Genomic DNA, 23,904 nt, shown 5'->3' on the forward strand with positions numbered 1-23,904 from the left:
CAGGGGTCACACCGGGTCCCGGGAAGGGAGGGAATCCCGAAGTCGATCCAGCAGGCTCCGCACGCGGAGCCGCGGGAGGGGCACCACCCGCATCTCTCGTCGCGACGGCCGGGGAGAAGTTGAAGAGCGACGATGCTTCTTCGACTTCTTTTTGTACTTCGACTTACCTGACCCAGAGTGCGAAGTTTCGGCAAAGAATGGTGTTGGCTCCACGACTGGTCCCTCGACCTCCTCTGCGGCTGGGACCCCGAGCGGCGCGGAGCCAACTGTCGGGCCTCGAGGAGCTTTCGGGACAGCTCCAGCAAAGACTTCAGGCCATGGTCCGGCAGTCGGAGTCGTGGTTGCACTCCAGGCAGTAGAGGCACATGCGGTGCGGATCCGTCCCCGACATGAGTCGGTTACAGGAACCGCAAGCCTTAAAGCAGGGCATCCCTCGTGCACCAGGAGTCGAAGGACTCAAACAACAACAAAGTCGACAAAAGTAGAGAAAAAGTTCAGTCAAAAATTGACTGGGAGTACCGCTCTCTCCGGATCTGCGCTTGCTGGCGTGGGGAAAAGAAAGAACTGACATCAGCACACGAGGGCGTCGTCCATGTAGCTACCGCAAAGTCATCCTGGCGACCACGACACAGACGACGAATGCGGAGTCGACTGATGCCACCTTTCGATGCGCAGGGGTACTGCTGACGAAAAACTTTACGGCTCCAGTCTGACGCCTGAGGGTAATTCTAAGGTAAGAATCTATAACGAACTGTTTCTTTCAGATGAGCAGCCCAACAAGGCACCTGCCTGCTCCAAATCACACGCTCTGCATAACAAGAGGAAGCAGATTTCAATGCTGTCAAAAGTACTAGAAATGGTTAAATTCAACAACGCTCACATTGCTCGTTCATTTATTTGCACCCCATGTTGGACTTTGCCACACAAAGAAACTATGGGTAATTGGGAAAGTGAGCAAGGTAGCTCATTAAAACATCATTTAGACTCTAGTGCTATTGAAGCTGGTGAGAGAGGTTCTATAGATCTCACCACAAAATGTGCAAGATAAGCAGGAGAGAAAGTGCTATTACAGAACAAGATTAGCAAACTTTGCAAAAATTTACATGTTTAGCTTTCCCTTCCATATAAGAGGTGTCACGATATGTAGTTAGAAAAACCATTGAAACTTGAAATGCTATCAGACCCTTTATGTATGCAAAAAGAAAGTTTAATGCTCATCTTTGTGGGGAGGCAAAACGCTGGAAATATAAAGGTCACTTCATGGGGAGATGGAACAGCAAGAAAAAGCTGTTCAGGATGGGTATTGTCTACTTCAATGTCACAAACATTGCTGAGCTGTTTCTTGAAAATGACTGACTCTGCTACCCTGGCTCCCCTTCAGATCAAGTCCTCAAATCCAGATACATGTCCAAACACTGGATCAATAATGCCGTCCACTAAACAACATTGACTTTCAGTAAAAACTCATAGGAGTTCTGAGAACAGAGAATTTTTGCAATCTAGTCTTATTGAAACGAATAATTAGAGACCCACAAGAGGATCCGACTGACTGATATTATGGATACAGGCACGCCAGTCTTGCGGGCTGCTTATGCAAGCTTTGGTCAACTGCAACCGTTGGGTGTGGGCATTTCGCACACGAAGAAGCCAGTCACAAGTGATTTACATGAAGGCGGGCCCAGTCTTGCTTCTCCTGTGACCGCCTTGGAAGTTGTTACAGCTACTTTCTGGCTGTATAAACGATTACCCCGGTATAGCTTCAGTATATACATTTCTCAATTCCATATTCTTACAGATTATAAGAATCTGGACAGCGCTTTGGCCATCCTGAACCAAAGTTTCATACCACTGAGTTAGATGGAACCTGATATCTTTTGGGTAAAACCACAGACAGACATCTTAGCTGGATTTCATTTTTGCTAGAATGTTCCTCAGAACCTGCATAAGTCACGTTTGAATGCACATTTTCAGCATCTGGTTTGCTTTCAATATTTGAAATTGTGCAAGAATTCAATTATGCGCGACCGAAAGGTTTAAAAATCAGCTGCTGAAACAACCAGAGGGAATTTGTGCACACAGATACTATGGTAAAAAATGCATCAACTTTTAACTCCAAGCCATACGACCTGGACAGCGGCGTAGTCCTACCGAATATATTCACAGGCAAGGAAGTAACTTCTATGGAAACTCAAGATATTAGAGTCATAGTTTTCTATTCCTATATTTTCTTGGTATCAGTTTGTACTAGGTTGGCATCCCAGCTTAATGCATCTAGAATGAAGGAAGTCAAAGTAAGGCAACCGAATAATGCAAGCTCCTTTTGATGCCTTGTGCCTGAAAATGTGGTTTTGTTCTCACCCCCCTAAGCCCTGTGAGAAGGTGCAGGAGAAGATGCAAAGTTCTCCGGGGCAGGTCGTTCTGGTGAGTTGCGTTTTAGGGATCTTGGCACGAGGACCGAGTAGGCACATCACTAGGCTTTGCTGCTATGGCAACGCAACACAAAACATACCAAGGCATCTGGAGCTGAAATCAAGATTCAGCACAAGAGGCGCGCGCGGCGGCGACACAAGATGGCGGCCCTCTGCGGAGCTCCGCGACATCGAGCTACGCTCACAACTGCAGGTCTTCTCTTTTGCTGGCAGTTCTGCCCGCAAAGCATGTCTCTGCGCATCGGAAGTTCCCAGGACTGCGGAGGCAAATTCTCAGACCCGACTACGGTCTGCTTGTCATTTTTTTCATAATTGTTTTGCCTCTGTGCCACCTCATAGCTCGCCCGCCATTATGTGGGGGTTTTTCTTCCACACAAATTTTCTTCTGGCAGCTATGGCACATTAAAATCGTTCTGAGACAGTAAAATGATTTCATATTAAGGCACTATATCTTTTAATAGCTTACCTTATTGGCATCACCCTCCTTTCTGCCTTTGTTGGATGTACCGCACTCCATATGGTGGTGTGAGCAAGCCTTTTATGATGGTGTGCATATATTTGTAACCTTCACCTTCGGCTCATTTGGATATCCCTCCCTCCATTTCACCATATGCTACCTTCATCTACTTCTGCTGATCATTTTTGCCACACTCTGACTTAAAATATCTGTGCAATTTTTGGTCCTGTGTATTGTAACAACGAACTTACGCACCTTGTGGGAACTATTTCTTCTTTGAGTTTTTGTAGCGCTCCAATCCTCACTTATGGATTCCTCGCTTCCTATCAAGTCCCAAGGAGCATCTGGTTCCAACATTAATAGACGCAAAGACTCTCCCTGTAATGCCAACAAACGCGTCAAGAAAGATCCGTCTTCTCCAACGAAATCACCTCTCCCACTGACTTTGGAAGACATCATGGATGAACTACGTAATATTCTGCCTTTTCTGACGGAGACCACTGCTACACTTCAAAGGATTGAAGAGAAATTGTCTGGCCTAGACTCACGGCTCTCGAATGTTGAACAAAAGATAAGCGATACGCATGATGTTGTTGCTAAAGTAGATACTCTTTCCCGTGAGGAGCAACTGAAAAAACCCACAGAGGACTTAGAAAACAGAAATAGGCGCAATAACCTACGCGTCTATGTTATTCCGGAGGGTTCCAAAGGTTCAGGTATGATCTCCTTCTTGAAGGCTCATATTCCACAGATAGTTGGTTTGCCGAAATCCACTGATCTCAAAATTTAAAGGGCTCACAGGCTCGGACCCCAGAATTCATCATTCTTCCTCTAGTAAGCCATGAGGAATCAATGCTTACTTTCTATTATACTCTGATCTTATGTCGATTCTCAATGCAGCTCGACAACACAAACAGATGCTCTGGTCGGGTCAAAAAATCTTTTTCACCCAAGATGTTTCCAAACCTACTGCCGACCATCGTAAGGAGTTTCTTCACCTAAGACCCACTCTGCGCTCCATGAATGCCCGCTATGGACTTCTTCACCCCTGTTTCTTAAAAGTTACTTACAAAGACAGAACTTATTCTTTTGAAGATCCTGCTGATCACGGAAAATGTATTCATTTTCATAGGGGTGAAGCTATGGAATTGAGCAAAACTTGAATGTTTTCTTATGTGCTCTCTCTCTTCTTCCACAGGTCTCCCCTTTGTGTCTTGTTGGGTGATGCGGTTCGTATCTGCGCTGTTCAACTTTTTTGTAAGCTTCTTTTGTTGTGTTATCCCCCTCACTGTTCGGTAAGTTCCCTTCTTTTATTTACGTTCACGTTTTCGATTACAGTTTATTGTAGATTTTTGTGGTTTGTATAGTTACCCTCCTCGATGTCCGACTTGGGGTTGCCTCTGTTTCCCCTCGCCCTCTCGCCTACTTCAATGTCCTTCTTTTTTGTAGTCACTATGACTGAAGTCCTCTGGCTTTTTGCCATCTTCCCTCTTGCTATTCCTCTGAGGAGACTGTTCTCCTCGTACTTTCTTCCTCTTTGCTCCTTCCCTTACTGCTTTATCCTTTCCTTTATTACTGTTTTTTTCTTGCATTACTATTCTTCTAGTTCTGCGGCGGTTCATTATTCCTTCTTTGGTATACGTATTTGGTTCCTCTAGTCTAACTATTTCTTTGTCTTACTTCCGTCTCGGCTCTCTTTTTCCATTATTTTATGGTCTACCTCTCATCTCTTCCTTTTTATATTTGTTTCCATTCAGGGCTTGCACTGTCTACTATCATTCTGCTTTTTGCTTTTCCTCTATTCTTTTCCTTCTAAGTTTTCTACTTTCTTGCGCTTAATTTTGAATCAGTTTTTTCAATGAAGGGTTTACGTGTCATCTCTTGGAATGTCAAAGATATCCGCAATTCAATTAAAAAACAGCATGTCCTGTTTCACCTTGCTAGATTAAAAGGTCATGTAGCGTTACTTCAAGAAACGCACCTCAAAGAACAGGATTTACTTTCTTTACGTAAACTATGGGTTGGTGAAGTCTTTTCCTCCCCATCTGTTAATAATAAAAATGGTGTACTAATCCTGTTCCATAAACCATTAATGGTTTGTTTGCAAAATGAGGTCAAAGACACTAATGGTAGATGGCTTTTATTGAATGCTAAAGTTAATAACACTCAACTTTTTTTTTGTAATGGGCATGGTCCCAATGGTATTGATCTAACATTCTGGAATGACTTCTCCATTCTTCTTTCTTAGCATACATCTGATGATTTGATTTTGGGTGGAGATTGCAATCAACTGATGGATCCATTTCTAGATCGAAAATCCCAATCCAAATTTAGCCCTAATAAAATGCAAAAGACTTTTCATAAAGCCATTACTTCTAGAGGGTTGTTGGATGCATGGAGAGTTGCCCATTCAGATGTTCTGGAATTTTCTTTTTACTCCCCTGTTCATTAAATCTCATTCCCGAATCGCTTACATTTTTCTCACCCAATCATCTCTTCAATGTATGACGAATATTGAGATTGGCTCTATCCTCATCTCTGATCACGCCCGTTATCTTGGACATGGATTACCCCATACACACACCTATCTCCCGCAGATGGCGTTTCAATAATGCTCTTCTGTTAGACACTTCTTTTGTTGAACAATTCACACAGTTCATGCAGGAATTTTTTGATAATAACATCCTCCGTTTCACATTTCCCTCTTATCTGGGACGTTTTTAAAGCCACGGCTAGAGGGTTTATAATAGATTTGGTCTCACGGAGAAAAAAGAAGGCACTTAAAACCACAACTTTACTTCTAAAACAAATCAAGACCCTAGAACACGAATATTTCAGTACAAATTGTTCCAATACATTGTCCACTCTCATTAAAGCTCAAATGCAATATAATAAACTATCCTGGGATAACGTCTGCAACAATATGCTTAAATTTAACGCAAAAACATATGGTGGCCGCAACAAAGCTAGCAAATCTCTAGCCAATTAACTTAAAATTAAAAAACAAAAATCCAAGATTGCTACTATCACTGATATTAATGGAATTAGACATATTACAGACGCTAAAATTCTTGAATGTTTTACTGGCTAATATTCCTCTCTTTATACCCCTGAATCCACCCCTTCTGCTGACCAAATTGACTCCTCCTTTCAATCCATTCCTAAATCCTCTAACAATCACACGGATCTCACATCCCTGGACGACCCCATATCAGAACAAGAAATCACACATGCCATTATCCAACTTCCTAAAGACAAACCACACGGTACGTTTTTTCTTCATTTCAAACAATTTCTGGTCCCTCAGTTGATGTCCCTCATAAATTATTTTTTAGCTTCTGGTTCTTCACAAGGTTCTTTTACTCAAGCTATGCTCTATGCTGTGTTTACTCCGGAAAAAGGATAAAGACCCCTCCTTATGTAAGAATTACCGACCCATCTTGCTAATTAATACTGATTGCAAAATCTTTGCCAGATTATTAGCCCTTTGTATCAACCTGTTTTTTTCCAGATCTAATCAATATATACCAATCTGGATTTGTTAAAGGACGGTCCATTATGGATAACTCAGGGACTCTCCTCAACATTATCCATTTGGCCTCCAAGGCGACTTCACCGATTGCTGCCATCGCAATGGATGCTGAAAAAGCCTTCGATAGGGTAAATTGGGAGTTCATTTTTGGTGCATTGAAATGGCATGGTTTTAGCCCGACAATTCTTAAATACATCCAGTTGTTATACACTGCACCTTCCACTTCAATCTGGGTAAACGGTTGCCAATCCAAATACGTTTCACTCCACAGAGGAACCAGACAAGGCTACCACTTACCATTCTTTGAAAAATTACGTTGCTCCCCACTCTATACAGGATACCAATTTAAACACACAGAAATTAAGTTTACCGCTTATAAGGATGACAATTTATTATATCTTTCCAACCCCACTACCTCCTTACCAACGTTTTTCTCTCTTTTAAAAGAGTATTCTCTCGTTTCTGGTTATAAACTCAATCTTGACAAATCTGAGGTTATACCATTCAACAAAAATTGTTCTTCCCATATGTTTCATGATACCAGTTTCAAATGGAACTCCAACAATATTAAATGTTTAGGAATTCTCTACAATAATAGCATTAAAGAAACCATTAAAATCAATCTTGCAGATCTACTCAAAAAACTATCCGCACTTACTGACAGTTGGTCTCCACTATTTTTGTCTTGGTGGGGTAGACTTGCTACGATCAAAATGATTTTGCTTCCGATCATTAATTTTTACCTTTCAATGCTTCCAGTTACCCTCGCTCTCTCTTTTTTTAATATCATTAACCGTTCCCTGACCAAATTTGTTTGGAACAATCGTAAAACTACAATCTCACTTACTCGACTTCAGCAGCCCAAAGATTTAGGAGGGGTTAACTTTCCCAACATTAGACACTATTATTCTGCATTTACCCTTAAACAAGTCTGGACTTTTTTCTCGGACTCTCCACATATACCTCTTACGGCTTGGGGATCGCTGGAACAATCCCAAAATGCACCATTCTCCTTTCCTGTAGCTACCTGATTATCTCACTCCCCCAGACGTTTTTTATCTCCCATTTTCACACATTCTACTGCAGTTATCAATTCCCTGCTTGGAGCTCATCCCTCTCATTTGGATAACTTCATACTCACTCCTATATGGCATAATAAACACTTAAAGATTAACAATAGAGCCCTGTTCTGGAAAGATTGGATCGATAAAGGCATTATTACATTTGAACACCTGATGAAAAATGGTTCCTTCATGGATTTCAAGGAGAGACAACACTAATACGACATATCCCCTTTACACTCTGCTCATTTTTCTACCCTCCAATCATCCATTATTCACCTCCATTCCGAATACTCTTCCTCCATCACACATACTCAATCACCCTCTCTTGCCCTAGACTTCGCGACTCAACTCAAAGCCTCCCATATATATATATATAAGATATTAGCTTGCCCCTCTGTTTCTAGAACCAAATCTAGTATTGAACTTTTATGGCAAAAGGATCTTGCAAAATAATTTTCGTTTTTCACTTGGGGCTCTATCTGGGCAAACATTCACACCTCCTCACGCTCAGCAAGCACCACGCAGACTCTGTACTAGTTCTATAATAGGCTTTTCCTCACCCCCTACAGACTTCTATAAATTCAAATTATTGGAGGATACCATATGCTGGTCCTGTCCTCACTACCAGTGATTTCCTTCATATGTTCTTTCTCTGCCATATGGTCAAAAGTATTTGGTCACTCATTTGGAACAAGCTAAATGAGATTTTATCCACCAATGTTCCTTTTGAAATTGTACACGTTTAACTGGGCGGCTCCTCTCGTATTTGGGACGCTCAGAGAAACGTAGGTAAGTTTGTTGACTTGTTTTTAGCTATTACTTTCCAGATTATCACCACCAATTGGAAAGACACTTCTAAAATTTCATATCAGCCTGGTGGAACCGGTTATGCCATTACCACAGATTGTATCGTGCATTTGCCACCTCTACATCCCTATTGATTAAAAAAGATGTACTTTGGTTACTACTCACTACATTTCTTTCCAGGTTACCCGTCTGTCTTATTTTTCATTTATTTTGTTAGGAACAGTCTTAATAACATTGTTTTATATCATTATGTTCAGTTTCTTCTTTCATTTGATTTCTCCATGATTATTCAGCTGCCGATTACCCTGGTCTTTCTCTTTTCCCCCTCATCTTCCCCTTTCTTTTTCCTCCCCTTTTCCTCCTCCCCTTCCTGTTAAAATCTTAAAATTGCTTTTGTCCAAGTATTAGTTAAAAAAGTTTTACTTGCCTTTCATCATATATTTCTTACTACAGTCCAAATTAGTTATTTCAATTTTTTAGCTATGATACCGTTTGACCTTTGTCATAAATAAATAAAGGGTAGACTTCTATTGAAGGGCCCCCTGTCCAAACCTGGGGAAGGCTGGAAAATGGCCCGAAAATGGAGAAACCTTGATGGGGACAAACTGGTCCACCTCTTAGAACACCACCCCTCAGCCAAAGAGCAGGATACCAACGTAGATGCTCTATGTGTACACCTCCAGCACAAATTGGGAAGTGCCATTGATGTGGTGGCACCTCTTCGCAGGATGAAGAAGGTGGCGAGAGGAGCCGGGGCGCCTTGGTATAATGACTCTCTCAGGGAGATGAAACGCGGGGTGAGGAAGAAAGAACGGGCATGGCGTAAAAAATACGACGCCATCTCCAAACAAGAATATGTTTCATCCTTAGCCCAGTACAAACTAGCTATACAATCAAGGAAGGCTGCTTTCTTTGAGGAAAGAATAACCACGGCAAGAAATCCGCAAAAAGAAATTTTTCGGGTCCTGGCGGAGCTTAGGGTGAACAAGGAGCAAAGTCCCGAGTTCACCCAGGAGGACTGCCAGAGGTTCCAGGATTTCTTCGTAAAGAAGATATCTGATATCTTGGACGAAATTGCGGAAACTGCACCCTTCGAATGTCCGCGGCTACCGGACCCTATTGCCTCGCTAAACATTCCACCATTAATTGAGCTATCTCCTATCTCCATACAGGAACTTTTTAAAATCATAGGCCGAGTTAAATCAGGTTCCTTGGTGGACCCATGCCCTCCAGACATATTTAAGATGGCAATGCCAGGAATAGAGGAAGAGGTTCTGCATCTATTGAATACCTCTCTTCATACAGGACAGATCCCCTTAGCCTTTAAAGAGGCCCGCTTGATCCCCTTGTTGAAGAAACCTGGAGCAGATACAAAATGTCTGAAAAACTTCCGGCCCATCTCCCAGCTGCCTTTCCTTGCTAAGGTGATTGAGCAGCATGTGCTAGCTCTATTATCGGGCCATCTAGAGAGTAACAACCTGCTGGAGACCAATCAGGCAGGGTTCCGTGCTAATCATAGCACGGAACTAGTCATGCTATCCATTCTAGATGAGCTAAGGATGCGAGCTGATAAAAAAACACCGAGCGCCCTGGTACTACTGGATCTCTCCGCGGCGTTTGACACCGTGTGTCATAAACAGCTTCTGTCGCGGTTGAGAACCTTTGGCGTCGTGGGTACAGCACATGCATGGCTCACATCATTTTTGCAAGGTAGGACACAACGAGTGCAGCTGGGGGATTTACTTTCCACCCCTGCTCCGATTACCTGTGGGGTCCCACAGGGCTCTGCCTTGTCCCCCCTACTCTTCAACATCTACCTGCAGCCATTAATTGCTCTCTTGAACAGGATGGACTGCCTAGTGTACAACTATGCTGATGACACCCAGATAATCATCCGGCTGGATGATGGTCCAGGAGCATCCACTAGGCTACAGGACATATTGAAAACCACAGTCAATTGGATGTCCGAGAACTCCTTGAAAGTCAATCCGGATAAGACGGAAGTATTGCCCATTTCCATCTCGGGCAACCCTTGGAGTGAGAAATTTTGGCCTAGGGAGTTGGGTGCACCACCTAAACCGGCAGCTGCGGTTAAAAGCTTAGGCCTATATGTGGATAATAAACTATCCATGGAAAAACAAGTTGCCACTGTAGTAGGCACCAGTATATGCCTTTTAAGGCAACTAAGGAAGATCTCTGCCCTACTTTCTTTCCCTACTCTGAGACACGTGGTCTCGGCCACAATTCTGGCTAGGCTGGACTACGGTAACTCCCTTTACCTAGGTTTGCCACAGCGGTTGCTGGACAAACTACAGGGAGTTATGAATGATGCGGCTAGGTTAATATTCAAACAACCTAGGACTGCCCATGCTTCTCCCCTGATGCAGGAGTTGCATTGGCTGCCAACTCGGCAGAGAATTGTCTTTAAAGGACTGTGTATTGCTCACAAGGCTCGGTATGGCAAAGCACCAAAATACCTTAAATCCCGACTTTCCCCCTACATACCGGGTAGGACTCTGCGTTCGTCGGACGCCACTCTTCTGTCTCAGTCCCGTTTCAAATTGTCCACGGTGGGCGGCCGCGCTTTCTCCAATACGCTCCCAGCTATATGGAACAAATTGGACCCAAAGCTCAGGAAGGAAAGTAATCTACTTTCCTTCAGAAAAAAACTAAAAACGGTACTGTTCAAACAAGCATGGAGCAGATCTTAGGTACATAGTTGGTTTTTCAAGTGAATGCAACATCTTTCACGCTAATTTGGTCAGACTGCGCTTAGAGACCCCTGCGGTTATAACGCGCCATACAAATTAAATAAATAAAAATAAATAAAATAAATAAATATTGTACACTTTTATTCTACTTTGTACTTCATCTCAAAGCATTCTAAACTCAAAAAAAGATTCAGCACAAGAGCTACATCAACCTCGATAGACTGGGCTGAGGACTGGTGGAGTTAGTTAGGTTAAAGTGGGCAGAACCAATTCTAGACTTAAATCCTTCACACATGCCCATTTGGGGAGAATTTTCAAATAGTAAATTAGTTTTCCTCTTTTGAAAACAGAGCAACCAAATTAATTTGGCTAGAATACTGGGCCCAACGCAGGGCTGGAAAGAGTCAGGTTTTGACAGGTGATGCACGAAAACTGGGTTTAAAATATTGGGGAGCAGTGTGTGGCACCGGACTCTTTACCTTCTAAGACTATTGATGAGCATTGCAAAATAGAGAAACAAAGTAATTTTGTAAACCTCTTGGATCCGGCAACTTCATGAGCAGCTTTCGAGTAGTGAAAAAGGAACAGAAAAGAGAGCAGGCATCTAGAAAGTTAGCTAAGTATGTTCAATATTCACCTCTCACATAAACGGTTCTCTGCGAGCTATGAGCTTGGCTCACACTAAGGCCAACTGAACTTTCAATCCATTAGAGGTTAGCAAAGAAATTACATTAAATAGGATACAAGCAACCTGTTTTCTGGCAGAAGTGTGACATAAAGGCTCAAAATATAGGCTTTCATTATAATTATTATTGAAAACCCCCAAGTTCTTAAAACTGGTCCAAGTAACGGTAGGCCATAGGAACCTAAAATGTCTGGAGAAACTATATAAAGGCCATGGATTGCACATGGGAACTTAAAGGTGAACTTATACAAAGGGAAAAAAGATGATTAATGCTGAATCCCTTCCAGTGACAGTCCTCAGCGGGCCAAGAAGCACTAGTGACGAGGGGCTGCGGTCTGAAGAGTGCATACGCCACCTGGTTTAGTAGGTCGTAGCTTAGGTACTCTTGTGATGTCAGCCAAGGATCCGGGGGTCATCCTAAAAGCAGTTGATAACCCTCCTTCACACAGGTGAAGCTATGAGGTGCTTTAAGTTGCACAGATATCAGGACACAGAGGTCAGGTGAGAAAAAATCATCCTAGTTAAAAGAGAACCCACTTATTGTGTCAAACCAGTCTGAACCACCGATTGCCCGATGAATGATTCATATTACGTTGCACCTACACAGTAGCCTAATTCCAGGCATATTATACCTCTGTGCTAGACACAGAGTCAAACTAACTCTCCCCACAGAAAATGGATTCTCAGTGGTTAACTGAGAATTGTTCACCCGTCTTGCCATAAAATTCCCAACCATTTAAAGATTGAGTCTGCAGATTAATAAACAAACCCTACCGAAGCAATAAGAGAATTATGAAATGTAGAATTAAGAGAGGATACAGGGGCAAAATTCATTACCAGATGGTCATTCAGAATGATCACGGTTCACTTTTTAAGTTGCATAGTGGGAGGGTTCATCCTTTTCATCATGATTCTACAGACAGGCAGGGGCACATAGGATGCAAAACTTGGAATCCTTCCAGTTTTTGAAGAAAGGGGCAGTGAAGGGGAGGTCTGCTAAGATGTACACCAATATGTCTCCTGTGAAGGCAGCTCCTGCATCATGTGAGATTCAACCTTAGAAGACTTCCACAAATCCTACCAAAGGACTTCTTTGACTGCAGACATTATCTCATTGTAATAGATTCAACCTGACTGAAATACCCCAGGCGGTGTCCATCCCCAAGCCAATAACCAGAAGTACAAGAGCAGAGGACAACCGGCGAATGACCTCACCTCATCCAGTTGGCTTGGCCCTCTTCTGTGCCATTGATGGACTTGTAGCGATTGTTCTGATCAACTATCTGTAAACAATCAATGGTTTAAGGGAGATGGTCAGTGACAGTTTTACCACAGTAGTATTATTTGTTATAGATTATTGCTATTTACACTAGATTATAATGGCATTGGTTTAGACATACACAGTCATGCTTGTTTCAGAGGATTTGCACTACCAGTATAGCACCTACCCCTTGTAGGGTGCTACAAAGGTGGGAGAAGGCTGTGTACCAGAATGACAAGCCCTTCAAAACGCGATTCCAGTGCCGGCTAGGATCCATGCCTAAGTACTTTATCTAGTGTCAGCAGCCCTAAGTATTTTTTACCAGTACATACATGTTTAGGTTACTGCACATTGCTACATTGTTAGTTGTCATAATAGCCTAAAGTCAAAGAAGTTAAAACAAAAGGATGCAATTGATGAGGTTATGATTAAGTTCACACTTGCTAACATTATACTTTGATAGTATCATTCACCTCGTACGACAAACACTCACAGCGTACAGAGCAGAGGCAAACTAGAATAAAAAAAGGTCATTACAGATTACCAAAATATAAATCTCAGCAGGCCCTATAAGCTAGCCTGTATTTTAGTTCAGTGCAGTCATATAAAAATCAACAGAATTCCAGATTGTGTTCACATATCCTCAAATTGTTCGCAGGCCAGTCTCAAGGACCTCAGATATTTTATTGAGTCAAGGAGGCTGCCGTACAAGGCCTCTCTCATTAATAGACCTGGGCATTAATGTTCTTTCCAATTCTACATTACGGGTGCCGAATCTTTGGTGCGGATTGCGTGCAGGTTCTCATCTTCTTGCACTTATAAGCCACTGGTCCTTATACTCATTATTTTAAAGTGACAAGAAATTGCCTCAATGTCAAAATTCAGTACTACAAATCTATCTTCCCCCTCCATACTACAAGTAACTGTTCTGAAAAGGAATTTCGTATTTTTCTTAGAAACACACACAAAGTAGAGTCTAGGGTGGGGTCCCAGGACAACCAACACATTTAACTTTCAGATTTATGCCAGTAATGAATCATTTAAACTGGAGAATCCTATAACGGCAGGTCACCTCAGAACATCAATTAAAACAATTTAAATGACATTTATAATAAAATATGTCTACAATCAACAAGTTGAGGTTTTGCAGGAGGCAAAGGCTGTTCTTGAAGTTCATTAAAAAAACTGAAAGCATGACAAATCTGCAAATCTGAAAAGAAATTGACTTTTAAGAGATCAATAATTTATTTGAAATGTATTTACAACTCAAGTAACGTTTTCATATTTGCTGAATTTAGGGTATGGAAAAGAACTGTACACAGGTAATGCATTTATTTTCAATAAAATGTATGTACTGTCTGGGTGAAGGTTGAAGGAGATTGACAGAGTCCATGCATCACCTTTCGTGCAGCTCTTGCAGGGTTTCGGCTAGGAAGTTTCCCAGACCGACCTTCAGGTTGGCAATATTGTTGCTCCTAGTGAAGGTTCTGGACCGTTCATCAATAATGCTGCTCCAGTGAAAACGATTCCATCTTAGAAGGGTACAATGCGGACTGACACACAGTTGAAGTAGCACCAATATTTCGGCGGACGAGATACCTAAAAACTCAAATAACAATTTTACATTCTTCTAATTAACTCACTGTTTGGGGTCAATCAGTGAGGCCAAAACTGTAAATGAGATCTTAAGTCACAGTCAGAAAATCAGACTGGTTGTTGGTGCAATTAATTAGTGAACTAAGGTCGCTGGCCAAGAGGAAGTTAATATTTCTATGAGGTTGTAAATGAGCCACACAGCCCATTAAGTCGTGACATACGGCAAGGTAGATCCTTTCAGATTCTAGTAATTAAGTGTGTTACAATTCAGTAACAAATGCCTTGTTGTAGCTATGAGTCGCACAGGCTTTTTCTGAGTTAACAGATTTGTTAAATTATAAGAACCCATCATCAAATAGTTGCGTAGCTCTGTTTACTTTAAATTAATACAACATAGATTGAGAATTCTCAATTGGACTTTTAGTAGCTCTTAGTCAAACAAACAAGTTAGTTACCTTCGTTAACTACCATTCTGATGGATGCTATCCCTGCAGCCTCCCCACCTCTAGAAACCCCTCCCAGCACCTGACTGGATCCAAAAACTTGAAAAGCACTCCTAAACCAACAGGTGGTGCCTCAGCTGCATCCCAGCATCTGGGTTCTTCCTGACATGGCATCATGAAGTCCTATTCGGGGCTATCCTAGCGCAGTGATGCCAGTTCACTCTTCCTTTGTCCACGTTCTGGGAGATGAAGACGAGTCTGACAACATTAACACAAACTGCAGTATACCACAAATAACTTGAAACCACTCCTCAGAACAGGTAGGTGGACAAGATCTGTGCAGAACCTGTAGACAGGTAGACTAGCTACCACAAAGATCTTTACCTAAGTCACGCGAATCTCCAGAAGCTCAAAGAGGCAGATATGAGACTTGTCGTCTGAAGGAGACCAGAGGCTTTGATCACCAGTCAATCGAGAGGACTGTCCCAACTAAGGAGGAGGCATCAGCTACCTCCACGGTCACTGCCAGTAGAGGACAGTAGGACATCTCACATGAGGTGGTCCATCACCAACGAACACTGCAGGTCTCATGCCACCTGTGCGGGAATCTGAATTATATCCTTGAGGACTTTCCAGTGCGAGGACCACAAATAAACACCACTGAGTAGACGCAGGATACTATCGGGCCCAAAAGACGGAGGAACTGCCAGGGCTGGAAGCAAAGCTCCCTCCTGCAACGTAAGGATCATTGTCTGAATGTCCTGCTCCTCCTAATGAAGAGGAGATACCAGGATGGTTGGAGAAGGCCCTTTGGGAGGTTGCTAGAAACCCACAGGTGATAGAGAAGGGGGAATCGCAGCTTGCAGATAGTTTGACATTAGCTATTACAATACATCTTTCAGCAGCCAGTCGTCGAGGTACGATAACACAGATTTTGGGCCTCCAAAAAGGTGCTCCTAACACTGATATCATCTTGGTGAAGTATCGAGCTGCTAATGTTAACCGAAACTGTAGAACCAGAAAATGAAAGTGGACAGAGCCCACCATAATACACAGGTACTACCTGAGCGACTGCAGGATTAGTATTAGCAAATAAATGTCTTGCGATTCGAGGGACATAATCCATTCTTCCAGCCTCAGAGCCACGAGGACCTGTACAAGGAGAGCATCTTGAAAAACCTTTCACATTAAATGCTATCAAAAAAGGGTCTCTTTTTTTTAGGACAAGAAAATAGCAGAAGCTGCGTCCTTGCTGTATTTTAAGCTCCGGTATGAGAGAAGGATTTGTAACATCGCCTCCTGACCATGGAGAATAACTTCCAGAAAATGTTCACCAAGATGGCTAGGAAGGGTCAGAATGACAATTTGCACCATCTCCCACAGGCAGTAGCAACGAGTCACTAGGCAAGTTGCATTTGTCGAGTGAAGGGCAAGGCATCCTTAAAATAAGAACTTCTTCCCCTGTGCCTCAATTTTCTTTGATTTCTTATCTGGAAGAGTAGAGGGAAGAAATACAGTAATAGCATCTCTAAAATATTCAGGGAAGACATCCCTGACATACTGATAAAAAACAACTTTGTATGAAAGCATGTTTGATGAGAGCAGCTCTGGATTAGTGTTAGATGGTGGCAAGCCGGGGTAGCGCCCTATAGAACTGTACGGTTATATCCGGGGTCGATCTTGGACCCTGTGTACAAACAGTTCCAACCAACATCTATAGCCAAGAATTGCAAAGGATGACAGCTTCTATTGTGACTTTATTACTGCCGCTCAGGCCCAAACATGAGCAGACACCCCCTTGTCACCATCTCTATGGCTCAATGGCAGGTCACTTGCTGATCATTAACAAACATCCAAACTTCAAAGACAATAATCAGGTCCTCCTCGAGGACCTCTAGGACACTGGAGTCTGTGACGGACGTCGAAATACCTTGAGCCCGCTGTGGTAATGTGAGCATTGGCTCAGAATGTCCAGACATTGGAATGTGTGATGAGGTCATGAGAGCATTGCATTCAGATTGTAAGCAGTTGCTCCAGGGCCCCTTCATGGCGAGACTTATCCTCTCCCATAAACATCTTCATACTTCTTCAGACTGCTTGGAGTCATCTTTACCAAACCCGCCAACGTCTTTGTGAAAGAGACGCATGAAGAAAGCCTGTGTGCAGAAAGGTATGATGTTCAAATGTGAGTTTCCATTGTAAAGAGGCCTACTCATGTACGCTGCACATCTGCTCCGGGACCCAAATCAACTGAAGACTCTGAAGCAGAAGAATTTAGTTTTTGTCTACTTTTTTCAAATGTGCTTTGAATGAGCTATGGAGCGTGGAAGCAGCTCGCATACCCAGAGTCCTTCACCCCAAGGAACCATTTAATATTTACACATGGACACCTCATAACTTACTGCAGCTTTATCTCGTGAAAAACCATCAAACCCCAAGCTGTAAGTTCCATTACAGTAGGTTCTCATGCAGTGGCATCCAACACAGAACAGAAACGTCCTTCAACATTAAGAATATCATGGTCAGATATAAACTAGTTTGGCATTAGATTTAACATACTGGTGAAGATCCATATTTAATGAGTACTTCATATTGTATGCCCAACAAGTCTGGTACCCTCCAGGTCAAGTGACTAGAAGGGCGGCACTCCATTTATTCCACAAATTGTGCATAGGAGGTCATGTAACATTGGGGTGAAAAACTGATGTTTTTGATAAAAGCGCCTCAGTCTCTGAAACTCACCAGCCAAGAGTAGAATCCTGCTGACTTGTCTTGAGGCGATAAATGGCCCTCGTAAGGGCCAAACACATGGCCTTTGGGAATGGCTTCGTTCACACACCGCACGTCGCAATCACCACTGGGTTCCTTGACTACCTCTAGCCCAGCTGGCACCGTCATGGCTGCTCGATTTGGCATTCCGAAAGGCACCGGTGTGTCTGATACCAACGTGGGAGGGCCATGATTTGGGCACTCATCCACAAAGTATTCCTGGCACGACTCACAGTCTGCAAGAAGTCAACAGGGCAAGAAAGAAACATGGTATCACTTCACATGCAGATGAAGCCCAGCATTAGTGCAGTTAGATTGAAACCTCGCTCTTGCATGTGCACAAATGCATTTGAAAAAGCTAGCAGGTGAAAATATTGATCACAAAGCTATACTAAACACTCAATGTAAATGCACAAGTTACTTACCTTCTGTAGCGATACATCTGTAAGAAACATTAGTTAGTTATAGATTCCTTACCTTAGAATTACCCCCAGGCGTCAGACTGGATCCGGAAAGTTTTCGTCAGCAGTACCTCTGCGTGTCGGAAGGTGGCGTCGGTCGGCTCCGCATCAGTCGTCGGCATCGTGGTTGCCGGTATGACGTCGCTGCAGCTACTTAGACGCCGCCCTTGTGCGCTGACGTCAGTTCTGTACACAACATTCCGCACCAAAAACGCGGAGCCATGCAAGACACTGACCATTGGTGCACAAAACTAGGGTCCTCAAAGGATGTCCTTAAGCCTAGAAATCAGTTCGCAGAACGGGGATGATGGGTGGGGCGGAAAGGAATCTATAACTAACTAATGTTTCTTACAGATATATTGTTACCGAAGGTAAGTAACTTGTGCATCTGAAAGAAACACGTTAGTTATAGATTCCTTACCTTAGAATAGATACCCCAGCAATACCAACCCCGGTGGTGGGTCTGCAAACCAAGATCACACCAGAAAGTCCTGGAGAACAGAACGGCCAAAGAAGCCGTCTCTCCGGACTTGTCTGCCAAGGCAGTAGTGTTTGGTGAACGTGTGCAGCGATGCCCACGTAGCCGCCTGACAGATGTCATTCAGAGGCACTCCTCTTCCAAAGGCAGTAGTGCCTGCCATCACCCTGGTAGAGCGAGCGCGCAGCCCGACCGGAGGCTCCTTTTAGCCAGAGAGTAACAAGCCTGAATACATAACACGACCCATCGAGAAATGGTGCGTTTGTGTACGGCCTAACCCTTCTTTTCACCCACATAGCCAACAAAAAGTTGATCATCCACCCGGAACGGTTTTGTGCGATCCAGATAGGAGAGCGCACGCTTTGGGTCTAGACGGTGGAGCCTCTCTTCCGCCTTTGAAGGATGCGGAAAGAAGGTGAGCAAAGTAATGGTCTGCCTGATGTGGAAGGCAGTGACCACCTTAGGAAGAAAGGATGGACAGGTCCTGAGAACCACCTTGTCTGGATGAACAGACAAGAAAGGAGGTTTGGAAGAAAGAGCCTGGAGCTCACTCACTCGTCTAGCAGAAGTGATGGCTACCAGGAAAGCAGTTTTAAGAGTTAAGAGGCATAAAGAACAGTTATGAAGCGGGTCAAAGGGAGCGCACATTAAATAAGTTAGTACAAGATTAAAGTCCCACTGAGGCATAACGAATGGAATTGGAGGAAAAAGAAGCGTTAAGCCTTTCAAGAAACGGTTAACTACCGGGGACTTGAAAAGAGAAGGCTGATCTGGCAGTCGAAGGAAAGCAGAGATGGCTGAAAGGTAGCCCTTGATAGTGCCCAGAGCAGAGCCCTGCTGGGCTAAAGAGAGAAGGAACAAGCGTACTTCAGAAAGAGGGGCGGAAAGGGGATCCACAGCCCTTGCTGTGCAACATGTCACAAATTTGTTCCACCTGCAGGCGTATACTGTCTTTGTGGAGGGACGCCTGGCTGACAAGATTACATCACAAACTTCAGGAGGCAGGTCAAAAGACGTCAACTGCCGCAGCTCAATCTCCACACAAGTAGGTGGAGAGTGGACAGGTTCGGGTGGAGGACCTGCGACAGAAGATCCTCCCTTAGAGGCAGTCAAATCGGAGGATCGATGGCCATGTTGAGCAGCTCGGGATACCATACTCTTCGTGCCTATTCCGGAGCCACAAGAATGACTTGGGCCCGGTCGCGCCTGATTTTCTTCACCACTCTGGGCAGAAGTGGTATAGGCAGAAAGGCGTACAACAGACCAAAAGCATCGCCGAGCGAGTGCCACCTTGGAAATTCCAATGCGCAGAATTGCTGACATTGCACGTTCTCTTCGGTGGCGAATAGATCTAACCAAGGCTCTCCCCACTGTTGAAAGAGACCTTACACCACTTTAGAGTGAAGACACCATTCGTGATCCATCATGCACCTGTGGCTGAGTTCGTCCGCCCTAGCGTTCAGAGAACCTGCCAGGTGTTGAACCACCAAGGAAATGACAATGTTCCAGACATGTCCAGGAGGCGAAGGGCTTCCTGACATAGGGTCCACGACCCCACCCCGCCCTGTTTGTTGCAATACCACATGGCGGTGGTGTTGTCTTTGAACACCTGCAGTACTCTTCCCCAGACAGGGGGAATGAATCCCTTCAGGGCAAGACGAATCGCCCGTAGCTCCAGAAGGTTGATGTGAAACTTGGACTCCGCCAGAGACCAGAGGCCTCTGATCTCCGCCTCTCCAATGTGGCCGCCCCATCCCAGTAGGGAGGCATCCGTCACCACAGTGTGGTCTGGTTGGGGAAGGAAGAGGGATCTGCCATTTACCCAATCCTGGTTCGTAAGCCACAACTGCACTTGTCGAGTAGTGCCCTCCAAGATCTGGACGCAATCGGACAGATTCTCCCGATGCTGCGCCCACTGGAACTCCAGGTTCCACGGCAGAACCCGCGTATGCCACCTGGCATGATTAAGCAGCAGGATGCAGGAGGCCATGAGGGCCAGCAGCCTCAGGGTCATTCTGACCGAAACCCGGGGCAAGGGTTGAAAGATCGGAATCGGAGCCCGAATATCCAGTTCTCGCTGTTCGGGAGGATAGACCCGAAACTGCGCCCTGTCCAGAACCGCTCCGATGAAGAGGAGCATCTGAGAGGGAATCAGGTGCGACTTCGGCACATTGATTAAGAACCCCAGCATATGTAGGATGTCGGTCGTAGTCTGGAGGTGGGAAATGACTGTCTGGGGCGAGCCTAACCTTTAACAGCCACTCATCGAGATAGGGGAAGACTGAAACCCCTGATCTGAGCAGATGAGCTGCGACCAACACCATCACTTTCATGAACACCCGAGGGGCGCTGGTAAGGCCAAAGGGGAGCACGGTGAACTGAAAGTGGTCATGGCCTACCATGAAATGCAGGTAACGTCGGTAGGCCGGCAGGCCAGGGATGTGAAAATAAGCATCCTGCAAGTCCCATGCTGCCATCCAGTCTTGCAGGTAGAGGGCAGACAAGACGTGAACAAGCGTCAACATCTTGCACTTCTCCTTCCGGAGGAAGTGCTGGACATTCCTGAGGTCCAAGATAGGACGCAGGCCCTTGTCCTTCTTGGGAACCAGAAAGTAGTGGGAGTAACAACCACGACCTACTTCTGGGACAGGAACTTGCTCGATGGCTCCCTTGGCAAAGAGAGCCGTAACTTCCTGTTGGAGAAGGGCCAGATGCAGCGTCATCGCGGTGGCATGGTTGGAGGGTACGCAGGGTACGCAGCAACCCTACACACATGCCTATTCCCTGCTGACGAGAGGTAATAACCTCGAAACACGTGTCCAGGGATGGCCAACGCAACTTTAATTTTGCTTAATACTCTGGCAGAGGTGCACTCGCTGATGCCGACTTCATGGACCATAATGCTTTGGGGTAACACGCTGGTAGGACGAGCAGTGTGCGACCAATTGGATTTATGTTAATATTCAGTCTCCCTTGAGCCGGTGGGGCTGACGAGCTCATGGTTATGCACCTGAGTGCCACGAGCGGTACTGGACCGGAGAACAATTTTTGGCAGCCTACGCAGCAACCCTACACACATGCCTATTCCCTGCTGACGAGAGGTAATAACCTCGAAACACGTGTCCAGGGATGGCCAACGCGACTTTAATTTTGCTTAATACTCTGGCAGAGGCGCACTCGCTGATGCTGACTTCATGGACCATAATGCTTTGGAGTAACACGCTGGTAGGACGAGCAGTGTGCGACCAATTGGATTTATGGTTGGAGGGGTAGTCTCGAAGGGGAGGGAGTAGACCCTTCACACAGGTCGGTTTAGCAAATAGTCCGAAGTGATGGTGCACCAGTGGGGGAGGTGATGGCGAATCCTGCCGCCCACTCGCGTTTGATGGGCCAGAAAGGTCAGACTAGTAGTGTTTGGAGGCTGCTGCAGAGGGGAGGGGGGGGGGGGGGGGGGTGGGGGGGGGTAGGGGCGGAGAGTTGGTGGATTGGCCCGCCTGGACCTTGCCCGTTATTTCCACGCCCCCAGCCGCGCGAAGGTTGGGTAACTTGCTTCGACCTGTGGCCCTGGGTGAGACTTAGAAGGGCACTCCTTCCAAAGCCACGAAAGGGGCGAAAAGCAGACTGCGCCGGACATGAGGAGAGGCCCAAGGACTTGGCCGTAGCCTGTGAGTCCTTGAAGCGCTCTAGGGCGTTGTCTGCTTTGTCGCCAAAAAGGCAACGGCCATTAGAGGGCATGTCCATCAAGGTGTTCTGAACATCCCGTGAAAAGCCATTGGACCTTATCCAGGAGTAGCGTCGAAGCGCTACTGACGTTGAAATGGTCCTGTCTAGAGAGTCGGCGGTGTCCAGCCCACAACAGATCATAAACTTAGCTGCATCTCTCCCGGCAGCGACAACCTGGGTGAGTACTGTCCGGGCCTCCTCCAGACACTGAGGCAGCACTTGCGCCACCGTATCCCACACGGAGTGTGAATAACAGCCCAAGAGACATGCAGTGTTTACGGACCGCAGTCCTAAGCTGGGGGTGGGGGTGGGAAGAGAAAATGTTCTTGCCAAGATGGTCCAGCTTCTTGGATTCCCTTTCTGGTGGAGCGGTAGGGAAGGCGCTTTTGGAGGAGGCTTGGACCACCAAGCTCTCCGGGGTGGGGTGTTGGGAAAGGAAAGTGGGGTATCCCGGAGCGGGCGGTGGCGTCGGGCGATCATCCTGTCCACGGGAGCCCCCGTGTTGGGCCTGGACCACGTGCCCAAAAGGACGTCAGTGAGGGCCTCATTAAACGGAAGCAGGGGCTCCGAAGAGCTCGCCGCCGGTTGAAGCACCTCAGTCAGGAGGTTAGTCCTGACCGCAACCGTAGGAAGCTCGAGGTCGAGAGCCTCGGCCGCCCTACGCAACACCACAGCATATTCCACTCCCACCTCCGTAGCCACGGTAGGAGAGGACAACATGCCAAGGTGGGGTCAAGTGTCAAGACCACGGGCATCTCCAGTTCCTCTCTCCAGTCCTGCTCAGGCTGAAGCTGATCAGTTAAAGGCTCACCTGACCCCTCCCAGACCACCTCATCTTCCTCTGGCTGCCACTGTGGGTGAAAAGAGGCCCCAGGAGTGAACAGGGGCATGCAAACCCCACCCGACGCCGGTCTGGCTCCGTGTCCATGCCGGGAAGGAGGCTGGGGTCGACGCCGAATGGGGGGCCATCTGGCGTTTGGCACAGTAGTGGTGCCGCTGAAAGCGGCGCCGTTGGAGGTGTAATAAGGTCAACCGGCGCCGATCCGTATCCAGGCCTGGATCTAAGGAGGGCCTGTGGCGCCGAGGCCGGAGCCGCCGGCATCGAAGACCTAGGCCCCCCAACCGATTCTGCGGGGCCCAAAGAAGGCATGCATCACCTCATAGAACGTACAAAGCTGGGCGGGGTCGCTCCGGGTCTCGGAAAGGGAGGGAAGCTCGGAGTCGACCCTTCGAGTTCCGCGCGCGGAGCCGTGGGGGTTGCACCTCCCGCGCTCCTCGTGGAATCGGCCGACCGACGAAGAGAAATCTAAGAGCGACGATGCTTCTTAGACTTCTTCTTATGCTTTGACTTACCCGACCCAAAGTGCGAAGAATTCGATGAATTCGAACTGGAATGGCGATGGCTCCGCAACCAGTCCCTCGACCTCCCTCTCGACCGGGACCTCGAACGGCACGGAGCTGACTGCCGGTGTTCAAGCAGCTTTCGGG

At 45.7% G+C, this 23,904-nt stretch overlaps 1 protein-coding gene across 3 annotated transcripts in view; it reads right to left on the minus strand.

The window, feature by feature from the left end:
* PRDM11 (PR/SET domain 11) overlaps positions 1-23,904 on the minus strand; it is a 357,908-nt gene that overhangs the window by 197,722 nt on the left and 136,282 nt on the right. For all 3 annotated transcript variants that reach the window (XM_085643438.1, XM_085643439.1, XM_085643437.1), the window contains 2 exons: positions 17,728-17,990; positions 12,901-12,968 (listed from right to left, as the gene is read on the minus strand). In XM_085643438.1, coding sequence (XP_085499564.1) covers positions 12,901-12,968; positions 17,728-17,990 — 331 coding nt within the window. The remainder of the gene's footprint in view (positions 1-12,900; positions 12,969-17,727; positions 17,991-23,904) is intronic.

The sequence above is a fragment of the Triturus cristatus genome, chromosome 3_1 (assembly GCF_964204655.1).
Source record: "Triturus cristatus chromosome 3_1, aTriCri1.1, whole genome shotgun sequence".
In the NCBI taxonomy this organism is placed as follows: Eukaryota; Metazoa; Chordata; class Amphibia; order Caudata; family Salamandridae; genus Triturus; species Triturus cristatus.